The 23,072-nt window shown below is 41.5% G+C and overlaps 1 protein-coding gene across 5 annotated transcripts in view; it reads right to left on the minus strand.

Annotated features, from left to right (window-relative positions):
• Positions 1-23,072, minus strand: part of ATL2 (atlastin GTPase 2) — a 37,692-nt gene that overhangs the window by 9,631 nt on the left and 4,989 nt on the right. For all 5 annotated transcript variants that reach the window (XR_010783330.1, XM_066546391.1, XM_066546392.1 and 2 more), the window contains exons 2-8: positions 11,110-11,387; positions 6,138-6,272; positions 4,390-4,494; positions 3,608-3,658; positions 1,360-1,416; positions 685-777; positions 286-424 (exon numbers count right to left, since the gene is read on the minus strand). Coding sequence is in view for 4 of the 5 variants with exons in the window: in XM_066546391.1 (XP_066402488.1) it covers positions 286-424; positions 685-777; positions 1,360-1,416; positions 3,608-3,658; positions 4,390-4,494; positions 6,138-6,272; positions 11,110-11,387 (858 nt within the window). In the remaining variant the exon portion in view is untranslated. The remainder of the gene's footprint in view (positions 1-285; positions 425-684; positions 778-1,359; positions 1,417-3,607; positions 3,659-4,389; positions 4,495-6,137; positions 6,273-11,109; positions 11,388-23,072) is intronic.

Genomic DNA, 23,072 nt, shown 5'->3' on the forward strand with positions numbered 1-23,072 from the left:
TGGAATCTCCATTTAATGACCTTTAAGCATGTCTCAAGTTATCAGATTACAATGAACAGCTATACACAAAGATATCCATTCCCTCTCCCTGCTTTAATTCCTCTAGTTTTAACCACTAAAAAGAGCACACAATGCACATTTCTAAATTCTGCAGCTTCACCTTTTAGCCTTAAATTTTCCAGTCAGGCATTTCAATAGCTAACCATTACAGTGCTTAACTTTCATCATGTAAGAAAACAAACTCAGTGATCTGAATCAAGAAACACAAAATGAAAAGCTTCCTACCATTCAATCTCCCATCAAAATTTGGATTTGTTGCAACTTTAAGACCAGGGTGGGGCAACAGGAAACACCCAAGATTACTGAAACAGGAGTGAATATGCTTCCTTACATTCTGTAGCTCTTCATGTTGGTTTTGCTTTACCTGAAGGAAAAAAGAGGCATTAAGAACTGCTACCAGTTTTACAGCACTGCAGTTAAGATCAACCATCTTCTTAAAAGCAATAAGAGCACAAAAGTGTGTTTAAGCTTTTATTTCTGAACCTAATAATGTCAACTTTGCCTGTAAGTAGAAATACCACAAATGTATTTTATTAGCACAAGGAGCCAGCTCATGATGCATCATTGTCTTGACAGCAAAGTGTCACTTAGAAGATCAGAACAGGACTACTGGAGATAACTTACCTGCAATCTTTTCTCTAGGAACTTTTTTCCTCCTTCCAAGCCATATGCATGTTCATAAGGATAACTCCAATCTCTAATTAAGAACATTAATGTCTGCAACAGGAAGAAAACAGCAGTGAATGGTTTGCATCATTCCTAAGGTTGAATATTCTATCACATGTGTGATTATTTTAAGTATTTGGCTGCTCTAAAATTAAATGTATTATAGATTACAAGCAAGGATACTATGTAAGTTTTTTGGTATATTTGGTTGCTCTAAATGTAGCAGCTCTGTGGTGCAAGTGTTCGCTTGCTTAAAAAACCAACTAAACAGAACACCCACCACCAAACAGGACCTTTTCTCAGAACCATCTACCACCAGCAAGGACCAACCATATCTCAGAGTAATAAAAAAGAAGGCAGCACAAAATTTTTCTCCTTAACACCTGCATATCACTTGACATTTTGATTCCTCTTATGCCTTATAACTCAAGAACAAAGCTATACTTGCTCAAAATGTGATCCTCTTCAGCATTTTTCTATTGGGTTTTTGCAAAGCCATGTGTCAATAGTGAAGGAAAATTAGTCTTGCAAAGAACTGGTTACCTTTAGCGCCCAACTAATTTATCTGCAGAAATTATCCTGAGCTCATTTTCTACACATTAAACTGCTTAAATCCATTTAACACATAGTTACCTGAAACGGCTTTTGGTAGATTTCTTCCATAGCTAGTCTTCCATATTCTGTAAACAACTGAGAGAAAGAACAGTGTAAGGATGTGCCATATAGAAAACACATTTTTCTGCTGTGAAATATTCTATTACGTCACTAAAAAGTAATAAAGCATTCAATCTTATATCTTATGACAGGTTTCAATCTTACATCTTACTACAGGTTGAGAATGGCAAACAAACCTCAATAAGGAGTATACCAACCCTCAATAAGATTCAGGTAGGAGACATGATTCCCACAGGCTTCACAGTGCCATTCCTGAACTGTCAACACACTGCTGTTTTAAGTGGGTGGCTTGTAGGCTATTCTCAGAGAAAAGCTGGCTGCATTTCTCACCAAGTCAGCTTCCAACACTTGCTTCCTAGGCTAAGGAGGTAAGCCTGACTAACATTTGCCCCTTACTTCCCACAAAAGGTTTATTCCTGGAAATCCCAGGGAACTTGGCTCTAGCCAATATATCAGACATTTAAATACAAGCCAAGTTCAGCAGCTTCTCAGATCTCTGCTTCAGCTCGTGACCTTAACTAATAATTGTTCCTTCCCTCCAGTAAAAAGGCAAGTATCAGCTGTCTTCCTCGGAGTGCTTCCACTATCTTTAACACCAGCAGCAGCAGCATTCCTTGCTGGCCTGAGCAGGCCAAACCACCCACAAGACCAGGAATTAGGGACTGTGCTGGCTGCTTCAGCACACGTCAATACTGGCAGGGCTTGATCGATGCCAGCCTCCTGCAGGCTGAGACAATGGAAGCACACCAGAACTCTCCAGTGCCAGGCAATCATTATTCTGCATTAAACTAACTCCTGGAGGGCCTCAGGCAAATTATGGCTCAAAGGGCAGTTCTGGTGTTGATCACAAGAGCACCTGGGAACTTACAAGACTAATTTAACACAGCTTAATTTCCAAGCCCTTGTTACCCTGAGCAAAAGCAGTTGTGAAGTGGCCAAGCATCCACAAGAGTCTGGCTTCTTTGACCCAAACTCTTTACCTCATTCACTTCCCTGCTAAAGGAAGGGAATGAGGTAAATGAGCAGTCTCTGACTGCTTTTTGCAGTCTCTCCCTGCAAAAGGCAGTCAGAGACTAACAGTATTTTACAATTACATAAATTCCTGTTAAAACAGAAATTCAGACTTTCCTTCCCTTAGATCATGATTGCCTGCTGCAACTCTAAATGCATGGGTGTCCCCTACCCAGGGCTTGTTTTTATCATCCTTCTCTTCCCTTCCTTCCTTCAAATCTCACCCTCCAGGAGAACAGAGATACACTGTTTTATTCAGATTACACCGAGCCTCTTAAAGGACCAAAGCCTCAAGGGAAGCCTGGCTTTCAAATAATGATCTACAGATTTTTTTTTTGTTTTCACAGCTCAGTTGGGTTTTTTGGGGGGTGTGGGGGGTATGGGCCCAGTGATACAACCTTGCTAATTGAGAACACCTGCATAAGACTACTTTTAGTTAGTGCTCTTTTACTTCCAGTATTGGCAGCCACTCTGCTGCAGCACTGAAGACACACAGAACAGTTTTAAGCTGTGACAAGGTCATGGCCTTGGCATTTGGTAACACACAAGCTACTCTCTAAAGCTACAGGTTTTAAGTTAAGGAGATAATGTTCTTGCACCATTCACATGAAGCCATAATTCAGTGGCCTTTGACCATGACATGATGTTGCATTAGAGGATAAAAACCCCATGGTGAAGAGAAGACATTCTCCTGCTTTTATTTCTAAGCAGAATAAAACTCTGCAGAAGTTTCTCAGCTGAAAAAACAGAGATGGCTTCTGGGCAGAAGACTCTTTCTGGCCTGACCCAAACTCCAACACTTCCTTACAAACTGGTTATGAAACAACATCCATTTTCCTATTTTATGAAAAACATGTAGCACTGGAATTTCACCATTAAGGATTTCCATAAATAATTTTTGTTTCTCATTTTCTCAGGAATTTCAGAACTTGCAATACAGAGAACAGACATTAAAAGAATCAGCCAGATTAGAAGCCCATACTATTTTACCTCTACATTGGCACAGTAGAAGCATCATGGAGTTGATGCAAACACAGTTTTTACAGATTGGACCAGTTTTAGTATCAGGTCAAATTCAGTGTTTTACATGAAGCAACAAACAGCTCCCAAGTCAGTTACATGAACAGTAACTTCTAGAACATTGTCAAGACTATCAGTTTGGAAGCAGTTTAACATAAATTCACCATATTCCTACCTGCAAGTGCTGAAGGTCATCTTCCTGAATATTCTGAGACAAGTTGTATACCTGCAAGAGACAGCCAGAGAATTACAGTGTCACATGAAACCACTGTCTTACATTCATATAGTCTCTTTCTCACATTGAGTATTTTTGCTCCCTCCAGCAAAAGTCTAACTACCCAAAAGCCAGCAAGTAGAAAGGTGTCACAGAACACATCTCAAACAAAAGTCACCTCCTTATTCAAAAATGATTCACCAGAGCCAACTCCACGGGACAGAAGTAGCGCTCTACATAGTCCTGCTCCTTTTAGGTTGTGGCATGTCTGAAGAAAGTCACTTGTCACCCCTCAAAAGCCTGCTCACTTTTGGCACTTCTAAGGCACAAACTTAGAAGTAGTTTTGAGTATAGCACAATTCTCAGGAGTTTAATTGACACTTGAACATAAGCAGCAATTTAAAGTTTGGCTGATCATAGCATACTGTCACCCTAAACTGTATCTACAGCCTTAAAAAAGATTCTGTAACACATCTGTAAAGAAGCAGTTGCTACTTTGACATCTTGGGGGGAAGGGGATTTCCCAGTTCTGTCAGCAATTTAATACAGCCTGGCCTTGCATAACCTTGATTCCACACAGTAACTTGGCTGGTTTATGTACCACACTGAAAATAAGTATGGAATTTTAAATCAGAGATGGAGGAAGATATGCAGGTGAACTTTCCAAGTGTGGCTCAGGATATATTCTTGGCATGTTCAGGATAGAGGGTTCTGCCATTATTTGCCAGCAGGGATATTCTCACCTGGACAGAGCTAGTCATGGTGCTCAGGGCAAAAACTGTTGCACAGTCTTTGATAGTGGATTGGCTATCAAAGGCACCTTGGGTATCCATGAGTAGTACAGCAACCTGCAGAGTTTGAAAGAAGAGCAGCAGTTAACCAGATCATGGACACTTCCACACTCCTGGCCACTGGGATCAGTTCTGTTTCAAGTCCCTGCCCCTGTGCCCGCTGAAGAAACCTCAGCCAGCTCCCTGCACATGACTACACACACCCACAGCTGAGTGAGCAGCAGCCAGAGGGCCCTGCCATCAGCCTCTGGCCTTGCCTGGCTACCTTCTCCCAGAGAAACAGCCCTCCCTGGCCCAGTGGGGATGCCATGCAGACCAACTGACAGCTCTCCTTCACTGGAAGAACACCAGCCTCAGCGGCAGATCTCTCTTTATTAGAGCTAGGAGTAAGATGCTACTTATAAATACACACACACACACACACACATATATATATATATAACGATAATTATTTTCAGCAGAAAACAAGATAATTGATACTGTCTGCTGGAACAACAAGAAAGGAAGTGATATTAATGAAAAAAGTTTATCAGTTGAACTCCCATCTTTGAGATCTGCTACACTTCCCTTCTCCTTCCCATTGAGAAGCAAGAACAAGTGAGTGATTTGTTCCCAAAGCATAAGCAGATTCACACATAACTGGTTTTTAACCAGAGAAATGTTTGGTTAGCTGTGAAATTTGTTAAACACCACTAAGCCACTATTTTTAAAATCCATGTCCCACAAATTGGGCATCAGATGTTTCCTTTGCAAATGCAAAGGGTATGAAATTTAAATAACCTAAAACCAATGGTTCAGAACACAAATAGTTCAAGATCATCACCACTATTGTGGAGTAAATATTTATTAATGACATTAACACTTGGTTTCAGCATAAACACCTCCAAGTAAACTTTGCAGTCAAACTGACTTGAGTTAAAAAAGAATCAAGGTAGTGCTTTTTTCTCACTGTTAGACTTAGTCCTTTTTTTATAGACTGCTTGCTAAAATTATATGGAAGGACCAGCTTCCAGACCCTGAAGTACTTACAGCCATGCACTACACTTTACTAGAACACAGCTAGAACATAGTCTCACCCTTCAAAGAACAGCGTGTGTTACAGAGCTTTTCCCCCCAGCATTTGCCTGTAGAAGGTATTTATAGCCATTACAGATTTACAACATCCCCAGGATAGCCCACCCAGCAGCCTGGACAGGGCAGACTTTGCCAAAACAAAGTACTCAGAATAAGACTATTGTTGAAGTTTTCTACTGGGTTGTAAGAATCAATCTCCAGCCTTACACTGATAACAGTTTCCAGATATGTTACACAGCTGCTCAGTGCAAAGGAAAGCAACCAATGTCCAAACAGCAGCCATGAAATCCATGACATTAAAAGTATACACAGAGGCAAAAATCCTATTTAAAAGTTTTAGAATGATAAAAACAGTTTAGGCTGAAAGGGACCTCTAAGAATAATCTTGTTCCAATCTCTCTGCCAAAGGCAGGGACACCTTCCAGTAGACCAGGTTGCTTGGAGCCCCACTGCACCTGACCAGGAACACCTCCCACATGGGGCATCCACAGCCTCTCTGGTTTATTAAAAAAAACCCAAAAAACATCAAACCAAAAAAAAACCCAACCCACTACACAACCAAACCAGGAAGCCTACAACTCCTGCAAAGGAGACCTTGAGTAAATCAAGGTAAGTTAAGCACTCACCTTTGTTCCATTAGGTTTTTCAATTACAAACACTTCACTCCAAATCTGAATGCCAGTGGTTTCCCGTTCACATCCACCTCTCCATGTAAACCCGGTCAATGGCTCGGTGTTTCCACCTATCCAACAAGGAGAAGTCTACAAAACAAAAGGAAAAACTTATGTAAAACCAAGGAGGAGATTTCTATTTTTTTTAACATGCTATGTTTTAGCAGACTTTCACACTGTTTTTTCATTTTCCTCAGAGCCAGCTGACAACACTACACAAAATATTACAACAGTGCTACTCTGCTGTTTCAAGATCATCCACAAAGCAACCCCACGTATTAGAGTGGCTGCACAACTTCTTAGTCACTGGAATATAAGTGCAAATTTTTTGAGTCTCCAGCACTCAGAGATATTGAGAACAGCACAGTTTTGTCCACCAGTTCCACTCTCACAGCTGAGAAAACTCTGCTCAAACACAACAGCAGATTGTCGCAGACATCTTTTCACTAAAAATCTTTTCTTTAGGATTTCTCCTTCTGAGAAGCTAAGAAGCCTCAGAGGACAGAATGTAAGCAATGGTTATCTGCTGCTGTGGAATGCAACAGGTCCACCTGTGATTGGCTCATCTTAGATGTTTATAATTAATGGCCAATCAAGGACCGAGCTATCTCGGACAGAGTCCAAGAGAGCTGCCTTTGTTATCATTTTTTTCTTTTCTATTCTTAGCTTAGTTAGCATCTAAAGAAACCTGTCTTTCCATTTCTTTTTAGTATAGTGATAATGTTATATATATATATATATATCATAAAATAATAAATCAAGCCTTCTAATCATAGAGTCAACATTCTCGTCTCTTCCCTCATCCAAGAACCCCTGTGAAGACAGTCACAGCAGATATTTCAACTCAGGAACAGCTAAACTTCAGCAAGAGACAAAACACCTGATCTTAACCTAATCCTCTCCCTTCCCCCTCACTAACAGCTGGCCAAGCATTTAAGTCCCTGCACTAACAGAAGCCAGCACCAGACTCCCAATGCCATCTTGCAGAAACCACAAAGAACAGACAATAACCAAAAGATTCACAGTCTATACTTGCCAGTTACAGAGAAAAGGTCAGTTTAAGAGTTTGATAGATGCCAAACAACCCACCCATATTAGAGCTAAGAAGCTATCTGAGAGGTGAGTACAGTTGGCAGGTAACATTCCTGGCTGATGGAATTGTAATGAGGTCTTCAAGGACAGACAAGGCAGAGCAGCAGCTCACCCACAAGAATTCAGCCATTATATGAGCATATCTAACCCAGAAATGCAGCTCATGCACTGGCAAGTAAGGAGGATGAGCAGGCACCCCAAGGAAGTTTCACTTTGATAGGTTTTTCTGTAGCCCCCTCATCAGTTAAACTGTTGTCTGCCTGCCACTTCTTTCATAGAGGATTTCAGTGTATACAAAGCTTTCTTTCACAGGCTAGAACACAGCAAGCTGGCATAAGAGACATTTAATGAATTGCCTTGAACTGCCCAGAGTAGATTACCAGCCAGGAAAGAGTCCACTGAGAAGGTCAAAGTGGGAGATTTCTCAATTCACTTCAGGGCTCTACCTTGCTGACTCCACACTGGCAGTTTTCAGATAACAGCTCAAGACATTTCTTCACATTTCAGAACACAGCATGAGTACCCAGGGACTGTACAGAATAAAAATACTTGAAACAACTAAGCCAAACTGCTTATTTCTAAAGGGGGATGGGAAAAAACCTTCACATTTTTTTCATGCCTAGCAGCATGCAGGCAATCCAGCAGTTCTGCACCAGCATTCTTCCAAATGCTAACAGTGTACCACTCAACTCTGCTACTTAGATCAGACAAAGGTGAGATAAGCAGATGAAAATTCAGAAAATGAACACAGGTATGCAAGTAAAGACTTCTACAGATCTGTACAGTTGTTCGGGTTTGGCTGTTTGGAGTTTTTTTCTTTTGTTTATTTTGACAGGCACACACACCTCTACCAGAGACACTAAGCAAAACCTGAACAGCTTTTCCCTGTAGTTTTTCTATCCCAGAAGATGCTTATGCTTCCACAGACCAGTCTAGAAATGAAAGCTCCAAGCCTGCTTTGTGCTGCAGCACACTCCAGGATGCAGTTTGACAATCTGTATCATATCTCATGTACCTGTCAATGGGCTGCAGCTTTCTACTTTTCAAAAAGAATCTGTTATTCCGTACGTTCCATTTTTCTTTTCTACAAGAATACTTTAGCCCATTTTGGTCCAGACATTATTCTTATTTGTATTCCTCCTATTTGTAACAAATCAGATCAAAACTACACAGTTTGACAAGTCCCTCAATGAGCACTAGATATGACCTCATTTGATTTCACAAGTGATTCCTATCACAGGAGACTTTGGTGTTTTAACAGGCTCAGCTTCACCTGAAGCTGCTTCATCTTATGGATGATGTACTTAAGCCTGCTTCTGACTGACCTCTGCATCACTTTGAAGCACTCCTCTCTTGTTACCTGCATCTTTCCTTAGCTAAACCTCAGTATTTTAAGTATCCATCCATCAAGCTGGCTTGAAAGATATTCAGGAGATGGGAGGAGGGAAAAAAGGCTCCTACCTGAAATCAAGCTGGAAGCTGCTCTACAATTTTACCTCAGTCCCCTAAAGGGTAATTTCTCGAACTTTAGTCCACACTAAGGAAAAGCCCAATGCAGCTTTATTTGCCTAGTGCATTAATACACAGTACACTTTGAGAATTAATTCAAAATAAACTTTTACATCTAAACTTACAGGTGTTGCTGCACCCAACTCTTACTAAAGCTTAAGATCACAGGATCCTTGCAGCAGCTTGCTGAGTACACAAGTGCTGCTGTTCCATTTCAAAAGAGTAATCACAGCACTAAGGATCAGTGCTTGAAATGACATGTCCACCTCCCTGAAGGCAGTGATCAACCTCTGCCATGCCAAAATCCTACCTGTGACTTCAGCTGGCACCAGTGAGATTTTTACAATGGCAACTTTCCACATGACCTCTGGCATTCAGTTTAAGACAAGAAAATGAGACTCTGAAGGTTTTATTGGCGAGTTTTTCATTATGAATGTTAATGTCCACATAAAAGGACAGCCCAAAATTGCTTGATTGGCACATGAACTGAATGCAGTCGCTTTAGTATTCTGTGTAATATTTAGTTCACAGAAAATACAGACTTGCAATTGAGCCTGACTAAAGATGGAGGGCTCAAAGTACTGTACCAAGATCTCTCCTGCTGTACTAAATTTGGATAAGCAGAGGATATCATTTGACTTCATACAACTCAAGAGTGCTCCAAAGAGGAGGCGTTGCATTTATCCTCCATCACCCCCAGTTCCCATCAATCAATTTGCAGCAGTTCTGATGCTTGACAAACTCCTTCCCTAAGCCAATTTACGTCACTGAGCTGGCAGAAAAACAATTCAGCAAAGCGCAGTGTCTTCTGATGCATCAGTGAGTTGGATCAGCTCAACTAAGGGTCTGCAAGCCATACATCTTCAGAACGGAAATACCTGGCCAGAAGCAGCACACGGAGAGCAAGACTCCTCTGCTCTTGGTAAGAAACAATTGTTAGAGTAGATGGGCAAGCTTGCTTTCACCTTCAGTTCAAGAGAAACAAATGCTATTTTGAAGGACATTTATAGAAAACTGAGAAAAGTTTTCTATAAGTGCACAATAAAAGAAACAGAGAGGCCTGATACACAAGGCTGAAACAGCATTTCAATCGGTTCTGCTATATGAACGTTTGTTTTATTTCTCAATCTGAAAATTAAGAGTATTTGTTTAAAGCCCAGCCCTTCTGTTTTCAAAAGGAAACTCACACTACCTCTGCCCAGCCCAGCACCTTGCTCAGATCATTGGATGCAGGAGTTTGCATTTTTCTTTGTTTGCAGGGAGTGGTGGGGGTATTATTGTTTGGTTAATTTTGAACACCATCCATAATAAATGAAACCTTCTTCCTTCCTAGGTTAAAAGAGTCTCAAAAAGTTAGAAGTACCAGCTTGCTACTCTGGATTCCTCCTACCCTGAGACCCTATCCTCAGAGTCCTTCTTCCACAGCTCTTGCAAAATAAGGGAGAGGAACTCAATAACAGGCACCACTGGGACTGAGAGAAGGAAATCTTCATTTGCTGACTATCAGCAGCTTTTCTGCTGTACTCTCATACTTCTTGTAACTGCAGAGTTCATCTTCATTTCCCCTCAACCCAGCTAGCACAAATTAGCTCCAAAGAACAGTGAACTTTAAAAAAGGAATCAGTTCTGAGTTTCTAAGAACTTCGAAAAGGAACAAAACACTGACCTGTCAATATTCATAAAGCAGATTAAAAGAAACACCCCACAAACTGTAACAGTGTGTATGGTTCACAGAACACCCTACGTGACCTTCTCCATGTAAGCCAAGGGCTCAAAACAAGACAATGCTAGCCAAAAGCTACAAACTAAAAGAAAAAATTAAATTTTGGATCAGGCTTTAATCAATCAATAACTTAAAAAGGATTTTAAGTTCCTGTACTGCATTCAGAAATGTATTCTAAGCAGCAAAAAGGAAACTCTCTCCTTTTTGTCATACATTATATTTAAGCAGATTTAGCTATCTGGTAAGACTTATTTTTGCAACAATGGGCAAGTGAGTGCTATAATATGATTTCAGGAGATAAAGTCACAGGAAGGCTCCTCCAAGTCACCACCTGGAAAAGCCCTTCCCTATTCAAGTTCTTCTTGTGTCCACTTACATTGGGACACCAATGAATTCCCTTGATAACTGCAAGATAGGGTACATTGAAAACATGTCACTTAAATACCCTTCTTCAAGTGTAGAAGCAGAGTAGCTGACTTCCCCTCCCCCAATATATCAGAAAATTTTTACTTGCTATATTTATGCTCAATTTAACAAACACAAAGAGAAATTACTAAAATACCAAAGTACTTTTCTCCTGCAGGACAAATCCAAACTACTCACCCTGTTATACATGTATCTAAGCATGAAGTCCAGCAAAAAAGATTTTCCTTTGCGGAAAGCTCCTGCTACAGACACAACTACTATGTTAAGATCTTTAATATGTTCCTGAAGCAAGATTTTTTCCAAAGCTGATTCATCTAATTCAAAGTTATGGTCATCTTCATGAGCAAGGACAATCTGTATGGGGCGCGGCTTATCCAGTTCCACCTCGTCATCTGAGTCCGGCAGGGCATCCGAGTCCGGCAGGGCATCGTCCTCCTCTTCTTCATAAAGCTTACCTGCAAATTGACAGGTGAGAACACTTTAGTGAGGCACAGCTTAGGGAACAACACTTTTTCTTTTATTGTGAAGCCTTGAGCTGGGCTTACATCTCCAGCAGCAAGGGTGATGCTCTTGGGAATGCCAAGAGGTCAACAGAAGCTCCCTGTCCATTTTCATCAGCTTTGTGTCTAGCCTGTATTTCAGATCTTCTCTCTTTCAGATATTCTTTATGTATTAAGGAATCACAAAAAAACCCAACCCTGATTTTCAGCTTCAAAACCCCTTTTAAAGGCATCTTAAGTCAAGGACCTTTTATCTGGGTAAAAAAAGAATCATTTCAAAGAAGCTTGAAAGAGGACTAAAAAAGGGCATTTTTATATCACCACCTTCTTGTTGTAAGGGTGTCAGGGGAAATGAATGTTTTCTGTCAACAGGTTTGTTTGCCAACAGGTACAAGCAAGACCATGGATCTAGAATGGAAGCCCCGGATAACAAACACCAGATGAATAAACTCCTCTCTAATTCCAACACTGTTTCAAGTCTCAATACAGCACAGACTTCAGAATACCTATTCCCTATTTGCAAGACAATAAACTACTGAACATGTGCATGCCCTAACACTTCTGGGATAAGAAAACAAACAAACAAAAAAAACCCATTGAAGCAGTTTCTGGCTTCATATTCTTCCCATAATGCACTATTAAACAAGATTTAGCAACAGTAAGTATCAAGTCTTTAAAAACAGTTAAGAGACTACTTTATACACAATTTAACAATTAATACCCTTTCAGGATAAAACAGTAGCTGAAAAAAGTATAACTCAGATTAAAGCTACTAATGAATGTAAGGTAACATAGCCCTTCAGACACACACTGTATCAGTGCAAATATCCTATATTCCTGACTTCTAGAATTCAGGAGTTAATTGGATTGGAGGCCTAAAAGAAAACCAAACTACCCTATCCAAGGGGAAGTCTCCTCTCTTGTTCAGGCACCACAACACTGAAGTTTGTCCCACAAATCAACTCTACCATTCCTGACAAGCATCTGGAAAGCTTCTTTGTGCTTACTGAATTGCCTCCCACTCCCAATTTAAATTCTGCCATGTTCTATTGGAAGCCCATGTGCAAAAACCTGACCAAGGCACCTTCCTACCAGTTACTTATCTGGCATTATCACATATGATTTTCGGTACACTGTCCTTCTAGTCATGTTTCCATTTCCCAGCCAAGGCAGCAGCAGCCACCCCCAATCCCTTGATGTGTTGCTCACAGAGAGGTTTCCTGTGGCAGCAGCCCACAAGGAGTGTTCTCCTGCAGGATGCATCCATGAGGCACCATGGAACACACAGCTTCATTCATTCATGGCAGAGAACCTGCCAATGCTCACAGGACCTGCCAAGTCGTTCCTGTCAGACTTTGCATGTGAGATACCATTCTCAGCAAAAGACTTATGAGCAGGGCTCCAGTTTTGTGGATGTAATGAGACACTGCAGTTATCACCATAAATCTGAAAAACTGCTAACACAGTGACCCTGAAGTTTCTCCAGCAATTTTCTCCTTACCTAGCTCTGACAACACCTCATTTAATTGCAAAATGACAGAGAATGTTTCCACTTCCAAACATCAAATCTTGTTCTGTCCCAAAGCCCAATGGTATTAAATCTTGAAAAAAATTGGTTTGAACATACTAAGCTTGCATGGTGCTTGGTTTGAACAGGAAGTACACTTGAGTGCCTAAATCCTAAGCAGCTAGAACTAAACTGCAACATTATCCAAGTGGATGTGCAAAACAGTCCCCAGCATCACCCTAGCTCAAAGTGATTAATACAGCAGGCCAAAAAATTGATTATACTAGCAGGCCTGACAACTGGAAGAAGTAACTTTGAAAAGAAAATCCATCAACAGGACACCAAACTATACAAACTACACTGACACTGACTGGTCAGCACTTCAGAGGAAAGTCTCTCTCTTTTGGCCTCAAGGTTTTGTATTCCCAGATATTAAACAAACCCTATCCTCTTTTTTGAAAGAGTTTCTATACAGGCGTTGCCTCATATAGGCAAAGGATAGGATCCTTTGGAGGCCAGAAAACTTGAGAGGATAGCCCAGGAATGGAGGGACAAAGATTTTGACAATCAGAAAGAAAGCTTCCAGCATCACAGTCTACAAACATAAAGGGAATATTCTATTGATAAAAGTATTGAAGTCAGATAGTTCCAAGAAGAGGTGCCTGTGTTTTAGCAAACACATTCACACAATGTTTCACAGCCTCTGCTTCAAGGTATGTTCCTGGTAGTGCGACTTGGTTACTTGGAACAGCCTCCTATTCTTTTATTTAAATACAAACTTCACTTAAATACACAGCTGCAGTAAGGGATTGGGTCTGTAAACTGGGGCAGACTGAAAAATGGTTTGAAGCCACACCTGCAGCTTCTCTTCATTCACTTGGAGCCTGACATTAACCACCCTGTCCTACCTGGAAGTCATCAAAACTTGTCAGACCCCAAAGACCTCAAGCTGTAGCAGCATTCTTGTGCCAGCGCAGAGCGCAGCCACACAAAACCTCTTCAGGCCAAGGAGATTTCAGAACAAACAAGTGGAATAGACCTTTATCAATAGTTATTTATAAACAAGCAAATTCTCACTATCACAAGGAGATAGTACTATCAAGAGCTTACACAAAATATGCCCATTAAAAGCTCCCATCTTGTTAACAGCATTCTGCACCACTGAAGCTCATTAGCTCAGAGGGAACAGGAAAGAAGATTCATCCTAGACTCAACTCCTATTAGATTTCACTTAGCAGCAGAAATTGGGAGTCAAGTCCAGAGCACCAAGTTGGGTTTGTTAGGTTGGTTTGGGTCAAGTTGGATTGTTGGCTTTTTTTTTCCCCTTTGACTAACCAGCTTAATATATCTACAAGTTCCCAACCTACCTACAGAAAAGACCATCATGGCCATCAGTCAAGCACTTTAGAGGGTGGAGACCTACAGTGCTGACAGCTGTGAAAGCAACTTGATCCATCCAGAAGAGCTGGTTTGATAACTTCGTGCTTGAGTGGCAGAGAACACCCCTCCTTTCAAGATTTTGAACTAGTTGGCAATTAACAGGACACACATTGCACAGGTCAAACATGTTAACTACAGAACAAGTGCCACTGCTTGTCCCAGCAGCATAATCAGCATATGCAACCCTGTCAGGTGTCCTAGGCAGATGTCACACCCTTTTTTGATCCTTTATCCTGATTTGGGGCTGCTACCCTGTCACTCTGGCTAGTTGCTGTCTCAGGCAGCACTTAGGGAGCCTTTCTAGAAGGCTTCAGTATCATGGCCAGAAAGGTCACATTACACTTCCAAGAATTACTTTCAGTACAGCCTCTGGAAACAAAGGTCAGGACAAGAAACAACCCCCTTCAAAGTCCGGTTTTCTGCAAGAGCACTGTGGAAATTCTCAAAGTAGAATAATAATAAACATGCTGACAGCACTGTCCGGTCAGCTCAGGCCAAAAGTTTATGTAATTCACAACTCAAAGCCCCGTCCCTTGGCTGTCCCCCATTCCTCACCTGCCCCAGCACAGTCACAGTGTACTACTTAAAACTCAGAATTTAATCTGATTTATTCTAATCCCACAGAATGCTCTAGGTTCTTGCAATAGTCCAGTCCCAGCAAATCAAGTATAAAAGACATGATTACTACCTTTAGAAGAGGTGGCATTCACAGAATGGCCACTTCTACTACTACACTACTTCTACTTTCTAGCCTGCTGGACTGTACTTTGGACTTGCAAAGTTCAAGGCAGCATCCCTTTATAGGTCTCTATAACAATACATTTCAGTACTGCTACAGAGGCAACCAAAACAACAGAATTTTGTTGGTTTGGGGGTTTTGCTTGTTTTTTATAGTACATTTTAACACTTTGCTAAGCCCAGTTTCTCCCCAGTAATGGAGTTAGCAACCCAGTACATTCACACAGGGAGTGGTTGTTTTAGAGGAATGTTCCATGTTCTGCACACACAACAGAGAGGCAATGCTGCCTCCCACCACAGGATTAAAGACTGATCCATTCACTCACTCATGGGGTTGATCATATGCTGTTGGAAACTCCCATGTGCACAGAAGATCTGAACCTCAGGCTTTTAGTACATACATAAGAGTCCTCATCTGTCAAACCATATGGCACTAGAACTTGTAGCACAGTGGTGCAGGCCCAGGAAGTCACAGCTATATTTTTCTTTTTTCAGGATGTTAACCTGACCTTTGAAGTTTCTGTAGTACTGACCTAGCAGACTGCAGACTAAGGTCAGATCTGCTGCTCTGTCTGGAGCTGATGCAAAAAGATCATCAACTGGACTTGCCCTTGAACTCTGCCATCCATTCACACCTATTACTGTGGCTGTTCACCTATCAGTCCCTATGTCATTCTGGCTTCTTCCAACCTGAATTATTCCATTAGAACCTGTGGGCTAATGTATGGCTCTGACTGACACGATCACTTCCTAACCCAGGTCAAACAGGCTGGGAAACACAAGAGAAGCAACACTGTGCAGCAAGACACAGAAGTAGACAGATTTGAATGGGAGCAAATATAGCCAAGGGAAGATACTACCACTCAGTTTCCCTATAAACTCCTCATTTCACTCAGTAACAACTACAGCAGGACTGCTATTTATTCTCACCAGCTAAGTACCCAGAACAAGCACCATTTGTTGAAATACTAAGCCAGATTTTGAGAACAGTAGCTTCTTGTTAATGCAGACAGTATTTCAACTGAACAAACCCACTAAATAACCCATTTCTTAAACCACGAGGTAAAATGAAAAGCCAATTCCTGCTTCCCCTAAGTACACAGCCAGCAGCTGACCTACTTGTCCTGCAGTGTAAGAACACGAGCGTGAAAACACTCAGACACCTGCACACAATGAAAATAAGAGACAGCCTGCTTTAAATGCAAGTTCTTCCCTTTAAGCACTTTAGTTGACAGAAAATACAAACAGTTACCTTTAAGTTTCAACCTAAATACAGCTTGAACTCTTTGAACATATTATCCACATCCTTTCATTTAAAAAAGAAAAAAAAAAGAAAAAAAGCACATACTAATTGCTAAACTCATTTGGTTTTAGATATAGTAAAGATTTTTGATCAACAAGCACTGAATCACAATTAGTAATTGCTTCTGTGGACAGTGAGTTGAACACAATTGCCCACAAATGCAGCAGAAGATTAAAATATTTTAAATCCCATTTGCTTTTTAGTTTTAAGCCACTTTCATCAGTGTAGCTGTCCCTCATCAGTACTTCCATTTGCTCTATCACAAGGAATTTAAAGAGTATAAAGCCATAAATCTTCTAGCTGGTAGTCTTAATATCTTGCTTGCACAAAAACCTGCACTTTGCTAGAAGTCAACTTCAAATCAAGACTTCCAGCACCCCTAGACCCTTCAGCTTTGAGCATCTCTGAACTCTTTTTCCTGGTGCTCTACAGCACCACACATTTGCCTCACTACAACAGCAGTTCAAATCTCCTGTTCACATTTCAATACAGATGCTTGACAGGCTCCCCCACCATCACCTGAATGGTGAAAAGCAAGCTGAAGTGAGCTACACTAAGCTCAAGCTGTCCTGCTTGAAATTTTGTTCAACCTCCACATGCTGAGGGAGTTCATGGCTTGAATCAAAAGCTTAAAATAATTTATCATGAGGAAACTGCTGCACTGTATTTCAAAGTAAGACATTCTCTCAGTGCTCCACGTAGGAAATTTTCCTTGGAGAGAAGGGAGACAAAGTGCTTAAACATTTCTTGTTTTGATGTAGTGAACGAAGGAAAGTGTAGGCATGTGTGAAGTGAGTTCCAGAGCACAGAAAGAAAATATGTTAACCTTCAAACCTTATTTGGACACATCTTCTGGGAAAAAAAAAAACCAAAACAAAACAAAACTCTAGATTTAAGCCACAAAATTGTCCTCCCCTTTTTCCAGCAGTGCTACTCCATGCAATAAACTCACACGAAACTATGGGGCTGCCACAGACCTTAATGCATCGCTGCTTTCCTATTGCTGACTAGTAAATAGTGCCAAGTAGCTAGTTTTAAGGCCAGAAATAATTAAATGTTTCGAATATTTCAGCTATAAATAGGACTGGTGAGCTAAGTTCCAAAGACTTGTTTGGACATCCAATAAGACCAATAGAGGAGTAGGGGGCAGGGTACAGGGAGAAAGACACATTTAACTCCCTGTGTTCCTTCAGGGCAATGGGATGTTAAAGGGACAGATCTAGAACTGTTACATAACTGTGAGCTGAAGCAAAAAGCACCTGAAGCTACAATTCTGTCAGGAAAGAGGAAAAAGATGATATTCTGATGACCTAGATACCTCTGAAGCACCACAACTAATCAAACAATAGGCTTGTCTACTCCTAAGTGCCTTAAATTGCTCCTCTGCTCGATGGTCCGCATGCAGGAGCAGACAGCTCTCCCCTACACAAAGTACTGATAAGCTGGCATTTTGTGTTCTCCCTTTAGGGGGACAAAAAAGCAAGAAGGAAACTTCATGTAACGAAAGTGTGTAGCAAAAAAAGTCAACCCTCAAATTCAGCTCTTCTCAACCAATACAAGTAAGAGAATGCCAATAAGCAGAGGCTTAGACAGAAGCAGTACAAACCCATTAAGTTTAAAAAAATATATAAAATGACTGCATTTTAGAAAGTACATCATGAACTTGGTAAGAAAGATGTTTCACCATAGCTACAAGAAAAATCATGCAGGGTAAGGACAGTGGCAAAGCATGCTTCTCATCCTTCTTCCCCTCTGCCCAAAAATCACAGCTATTAATAGCACACTCACTGAAGGACCGAACAGGATCTCTACCCACAGTAAGATTCACCAGTACTTTTCCAGCCCCCTCAAAGAAAGCTGTACTAAAACACTAAGGGCAGATTAAAGCATTAAAAGGCCTCTTGCTCACTTTTTCTCCCCTTTCTTACCCATCAGGCAGGCTCTTGAGGATGAGAATGAGAGTACTCCAGATCTGACAGTGCCCTAGTTCACCATGAACTCTGGAAATGGCAAGTGACAGCTCCTCATGAACACTGAAAGCTAACTGGATCCTTGCAGGCCACACACATTTAAACCAGGCAGACTTCTGCTTGTATTTCGGAGTGATTTTATTCAAGGTTGTTGCTCACTCAAGGAGTCAGTATTTTCTAATTGGTTTAGGCCATAACTTCTGTTCTATGTACCTTGTATGTACCCTCATGTCAGCAGCCAGTAATTTAAACAACGAGCAGCTAACCTAAATTGGTATTTTGAGCTAGAACAGGGAGAAAAGAATGAAGTGAGAGACACCAACTGCAATTACCCCATGTTTGGTCTCTCAGTTGCCAGTCAGAGGTGGTTTAGTGACCGAGGTGCATCTGCACCACAGCCACAGAGGAGCTCAGCAGAAAGCAGCGAGTGCTTCCTTTCGCTGTACTCAAGGTATGCCAGAGGGTCAGGTGTCCTACTCATCTCCAGCATAAACAAGTTGTCACTCACAAACACCAGTGTAGGGAAACACAGGAAACCAAAGAGGCTCAAACCTTTCATTTTTGCTTTTAGCAAGCTGAATGGCAGCAGCAGTGTGGCCAGCAGGACGAGGGCGGTGATCAATGTCCTGTACTCAGCACTGGTGAGGCCACACCTCAAGTACTGGGTTCAGCTTTGAGCTCCTCACTGCAAGAAAGACCCAGAGGTGCTGGGGGAGGGTCAGAGCACAACTCTGATCAGGAGCAGCTGAGGGAGTTTAGCCTGGAGAAAAGGAGGCTTGGAGTGACCTCAGCAATCTTTACAATTCCCTTAAAGGAGGCTGTAGTGAGGTGGGAGGTGGTCTCTTCTCCCAGGTAACAAGCGACAAGATGAGAAGAAATGGGCTCAAATGGTGCCAAGGAAGGTTTAGGTTGGATATTGGGAAACATTTCTTCATGGGAAGGATAGTCAGGCACTGGAACAGGCTGGCCCAGAAAGTGGTGGAATCACCATACCTGGAAGAGTTCAAAGAACAAGTGGATGTGGCACTTGGGGACATGCTGTTAGTGGTGAACACAGCAGCACCAGGATAACAGCTGGACTCTGATCTTAGAGATATTTTCTAACCTTAACAATTCAATGCAGCTTCCAACTAAAGGTGCTCTTTCAGCCCAACCTCAGTTCACACTCAGCTTCCCATCTCTCAGTTCCTGCAGCTAACAGAGCCTTCCAGTCAGTTCTTCTAGCACTGAACCCCAGAATCCTACATTTCATTTCAAAGAACAAAGGACTGTACAGAGAGCGTAGGTTTCTTTAAAAAACTGTCTTCTCTAGATCACACAGTTTGCAAAACTGATACAGTAACTAGCTGCAGACAACTCCATGAAGTATTTCAGCTTCTTCTTCTCCCTTCTTAACTGTTCTTAACTTGGTAGGGCCACTGACACCCATCAGACGAAAGGGAAGCATAACAGGAGAAACACAACATGTGTCAACACAACACCCAGATCAACAATGGGAATCAAAACAGGAAAAATGTTCCATACAAGGCACAGTTAAACAGAATTGAAACAAAAAAAAATTTTAAATCACATTTTGTATGTCTTCACTTTATCTCCACAGGAAGAAGAGATTTTTCTCACACAGCTATAACAAAAATAGTTTTTATCAGGGTCCCTGCTACTAAGCATGTAGAGAAACAGGCCTTGGCTTGCCATATGCCTTTCCTGCAATTAACCCATAATAACTGATACAGTACCTGAGTCCATACACTTCAAAGCCCCACACGTACTGCCACAACTCCTGAGTCTCTGCCAGGCATCATTGCTGCTGCTGCTACACACAAATCCCTTGTTAAGGCAACAGCTCAAGGTACATTAATTCTGCCAACACGACAGTGCCAGTAGCTGCCTCCTCCCCTCTCCCCGCTGCCTCTTCAAGCCTGTTTCAATAGCACAGCTGAGTCTTAACCACCCACTCACAGGGGCTCTCCCACTCTTTCCCATTCCCAGCACCATGCAGCACCACACTGTCTTTCCTGCTAATTCTGCCACACATCCACCGCTGCTTAGAGTCGAGTCAGCTACCGAAGCCAAACCAGCAGAAAAAGCAACCCAATACAAGCAGTTTCCTACAGACTGTATCACCTCAAACAGAAATCCAACCAGCACTAGAACTGAAGACAAACAAACAGCAGAGGCACACAATCTCCTTTGCAGGGCACAGTTCAGCTGCACTGTTGAACAGCCATGGGCTGGTGCCCTCCGTGCTGGCACTGCTGTCCCAGGTCCAGCTTATCCTGGACACCAAGAGATGTGCTCTGCACCCCACAGCCTCTGAAACAGCCACACAGCACCGCTGAGGGGGAGGCACAGACTGCTTCACTGGGCACCGGTGCCAAAAGAAAAGTTCAGCTCTGTAACTACAACCCAATTCAGCTGGAAAATTTCTCCAGACTCCCAAAACTCACAAGTACAGTTAAGAAGCATATTCATGTAAGAACTGACTTGGTGATATGTGATAACACTGCAAAGATGGGTAGACAACTGGGCTGTAACTGGATCTGACTGTGTGTTGCCAAAGACTTGTCTCTATCTGAATAAAGTCCAGATTTAGGCTGGGGTAGCCAACACATTTGTTAACCTTCACTTAAGAACAAGGTTTCCTTCCCTTACAAATAGAGGCTGCCACAGGTTTCAGTTTGTCAGTGTTACAGGCCAGGACGTGTGGCTGCTAGGAAGACCTCGAGCTTGGCACAGTCCTTCCTGCACAGGAGGAATATTCTCTTGAACACACCTAGGGAATGCACTGCACCTGCTGAGAGCTGGGCCTACTACAGAGGAGATGAGAAAAACACTGATTTCAATATCACTCGTGAAGTTGTCCCAAGGACATTATAACACACACTTCAGCAGCTCAGCTCCATACAAGCACCTTTCTATGTTCAAAGGGCTCAAGGCTCACCCAGTCACCTAACAATTTTTAACATCATTCACAACTCTCGTCACCACAGAAACATCAGCCACTGCTACAAAACAAGTCTCAACAAGAGCATTTTTAATTTTTAAACACATTTTCCTGAGACAGGAAATGCCATTGTCATGTGTACATTGATGGCTGCTGGCCAGGCAAGCCTAGAGGTACAGAAGTGAAAGAAGTCAGCAACCTCAGGTGTAAGGCAAGCCACACTTATCATCCCAACAAGAACAAACAGAGGGGGCTGCTTACTACTTCTCTTCACATCAAGGTCTCAACTTGTCTAAATACATCTGGACAATCAAACTGCTTTCCTGCAGGACTACCCTATGTTGAGACCACAATGGTTTAATATACATCTTCCACTTAGGTGAAGAAGAAAGAGGCAAATACAACTCTAAAAAGTGTGTACATTTTAGCACAACCCTCCAACCAACAGTGTAGTCTCTGTAGATCATACTTACTGTCCTAATTTGGTGGATCCATGAAATCTTTCCTTACAATAGACAGAGTAAGCTCTGGGGAGAAAAGGCTAGGATTATAAGATGAACTGAAACAGAGAAAGATAGCAGTGTGCTCCTCTTCAAAGCTCACTAAAGCTTAATCTAGTCCTAATGCACCAAGAAATAAATCAACAAAAGATTAGACTAAAGAACAACTCAGTTTGATATTTGATTAATGACACAGTGATACGTCTGCCACTCAAAGTACTTAGAGAAAGACTCTAAGAATAATATTCAGTATTTTCACTGAAAATGCCAACTTCCAACCTCTTCAAAAGCACCAAATTGCATTTCAAGGGTCTTCTCAAACAAGCAAGATTTGTCATAGCATCTGAAGGTTTTACAAGCACTTAACCACATTTGCTATCCAAATGTTCACAGCGTGTTCATTTTTCCATTGAAAAAAATTAAGTTTAAAAACAGAAGTCACATTTCTGAATGTTTATACCAGAAGTATTTTATTTTGAAAGGGTTTTTGCCTTTTAAATCTCAACACATAACATGTAGATCTTCAGCAGCTATTTCCATAGTACTATTAGCTTTAGAAAATACTCCAGTTCTACGTCCTAACCCTCAAAATCATTACTTACTGCACTTTTCCAAACAATTTATTAGCAACAAGCCTGACATACCAGCAGTTCAAAAGATTTCCTTTTAAGAATTTTGAACTGCTCTCCCTTCCTATCCTAATGACAAGCTTAAGACTTTGCTCCCTGAAAGATAAGTGTTAACTGCTTTGAGGGCAGCTTCAAGGCAATGTTTAAAATCTTAAACATAGTTCCTTAGTTCAAGATTACAAAGTATTTAAGAAACTTAATTCTCTTAAAAGCAAGATGACTTCTTGCTTTAAGAAAGTGATTTGATTACATCAAGAGCCTTAACCTCATTTTCTACAGCAGTTATTTTCACTATTATTTTATGTCTAAGCAATACATTAAAGGAGGCCAAGCTTCTGTCTCCATGCCTAGGAGTTCACATACTTCAAGTGGCTGTTCCTCCCCTGAAATCAGGGCTGTGATGATTCCCATATTAGGCAAAGGATTGACAGATTGAACCTTTTATTTCCCAGAAGTTTACAGCTCCCCCAGTAGATCCCACCACACGGACCAAGGCAAATGAACACCTACAAGAAAAAGCCAGAAGATCCTTTCTTTCACACAGAAGAGGCTGAGGAGGGGAACAAGACAGCAAGTTGGCAGGCAGTATTAGCACAGGATTGGGTTTAA

The sequence above is a fragment of the Molothrus aeneus genome, chromosome 3 (genome assembly GCF_037042795.1).
Source record: "Molothrus aeneus isolate 106 chromosome 3, BPBGC_Maene_1.0, whole genome shotgun sequence".
NCBI classification, from domain to species: domain Eukaryota; kingdom Metazoa; phylum Chordata; class Aves; order Passeriformes; family Icteridae; genus Molothrus; species Molothrus aeneus.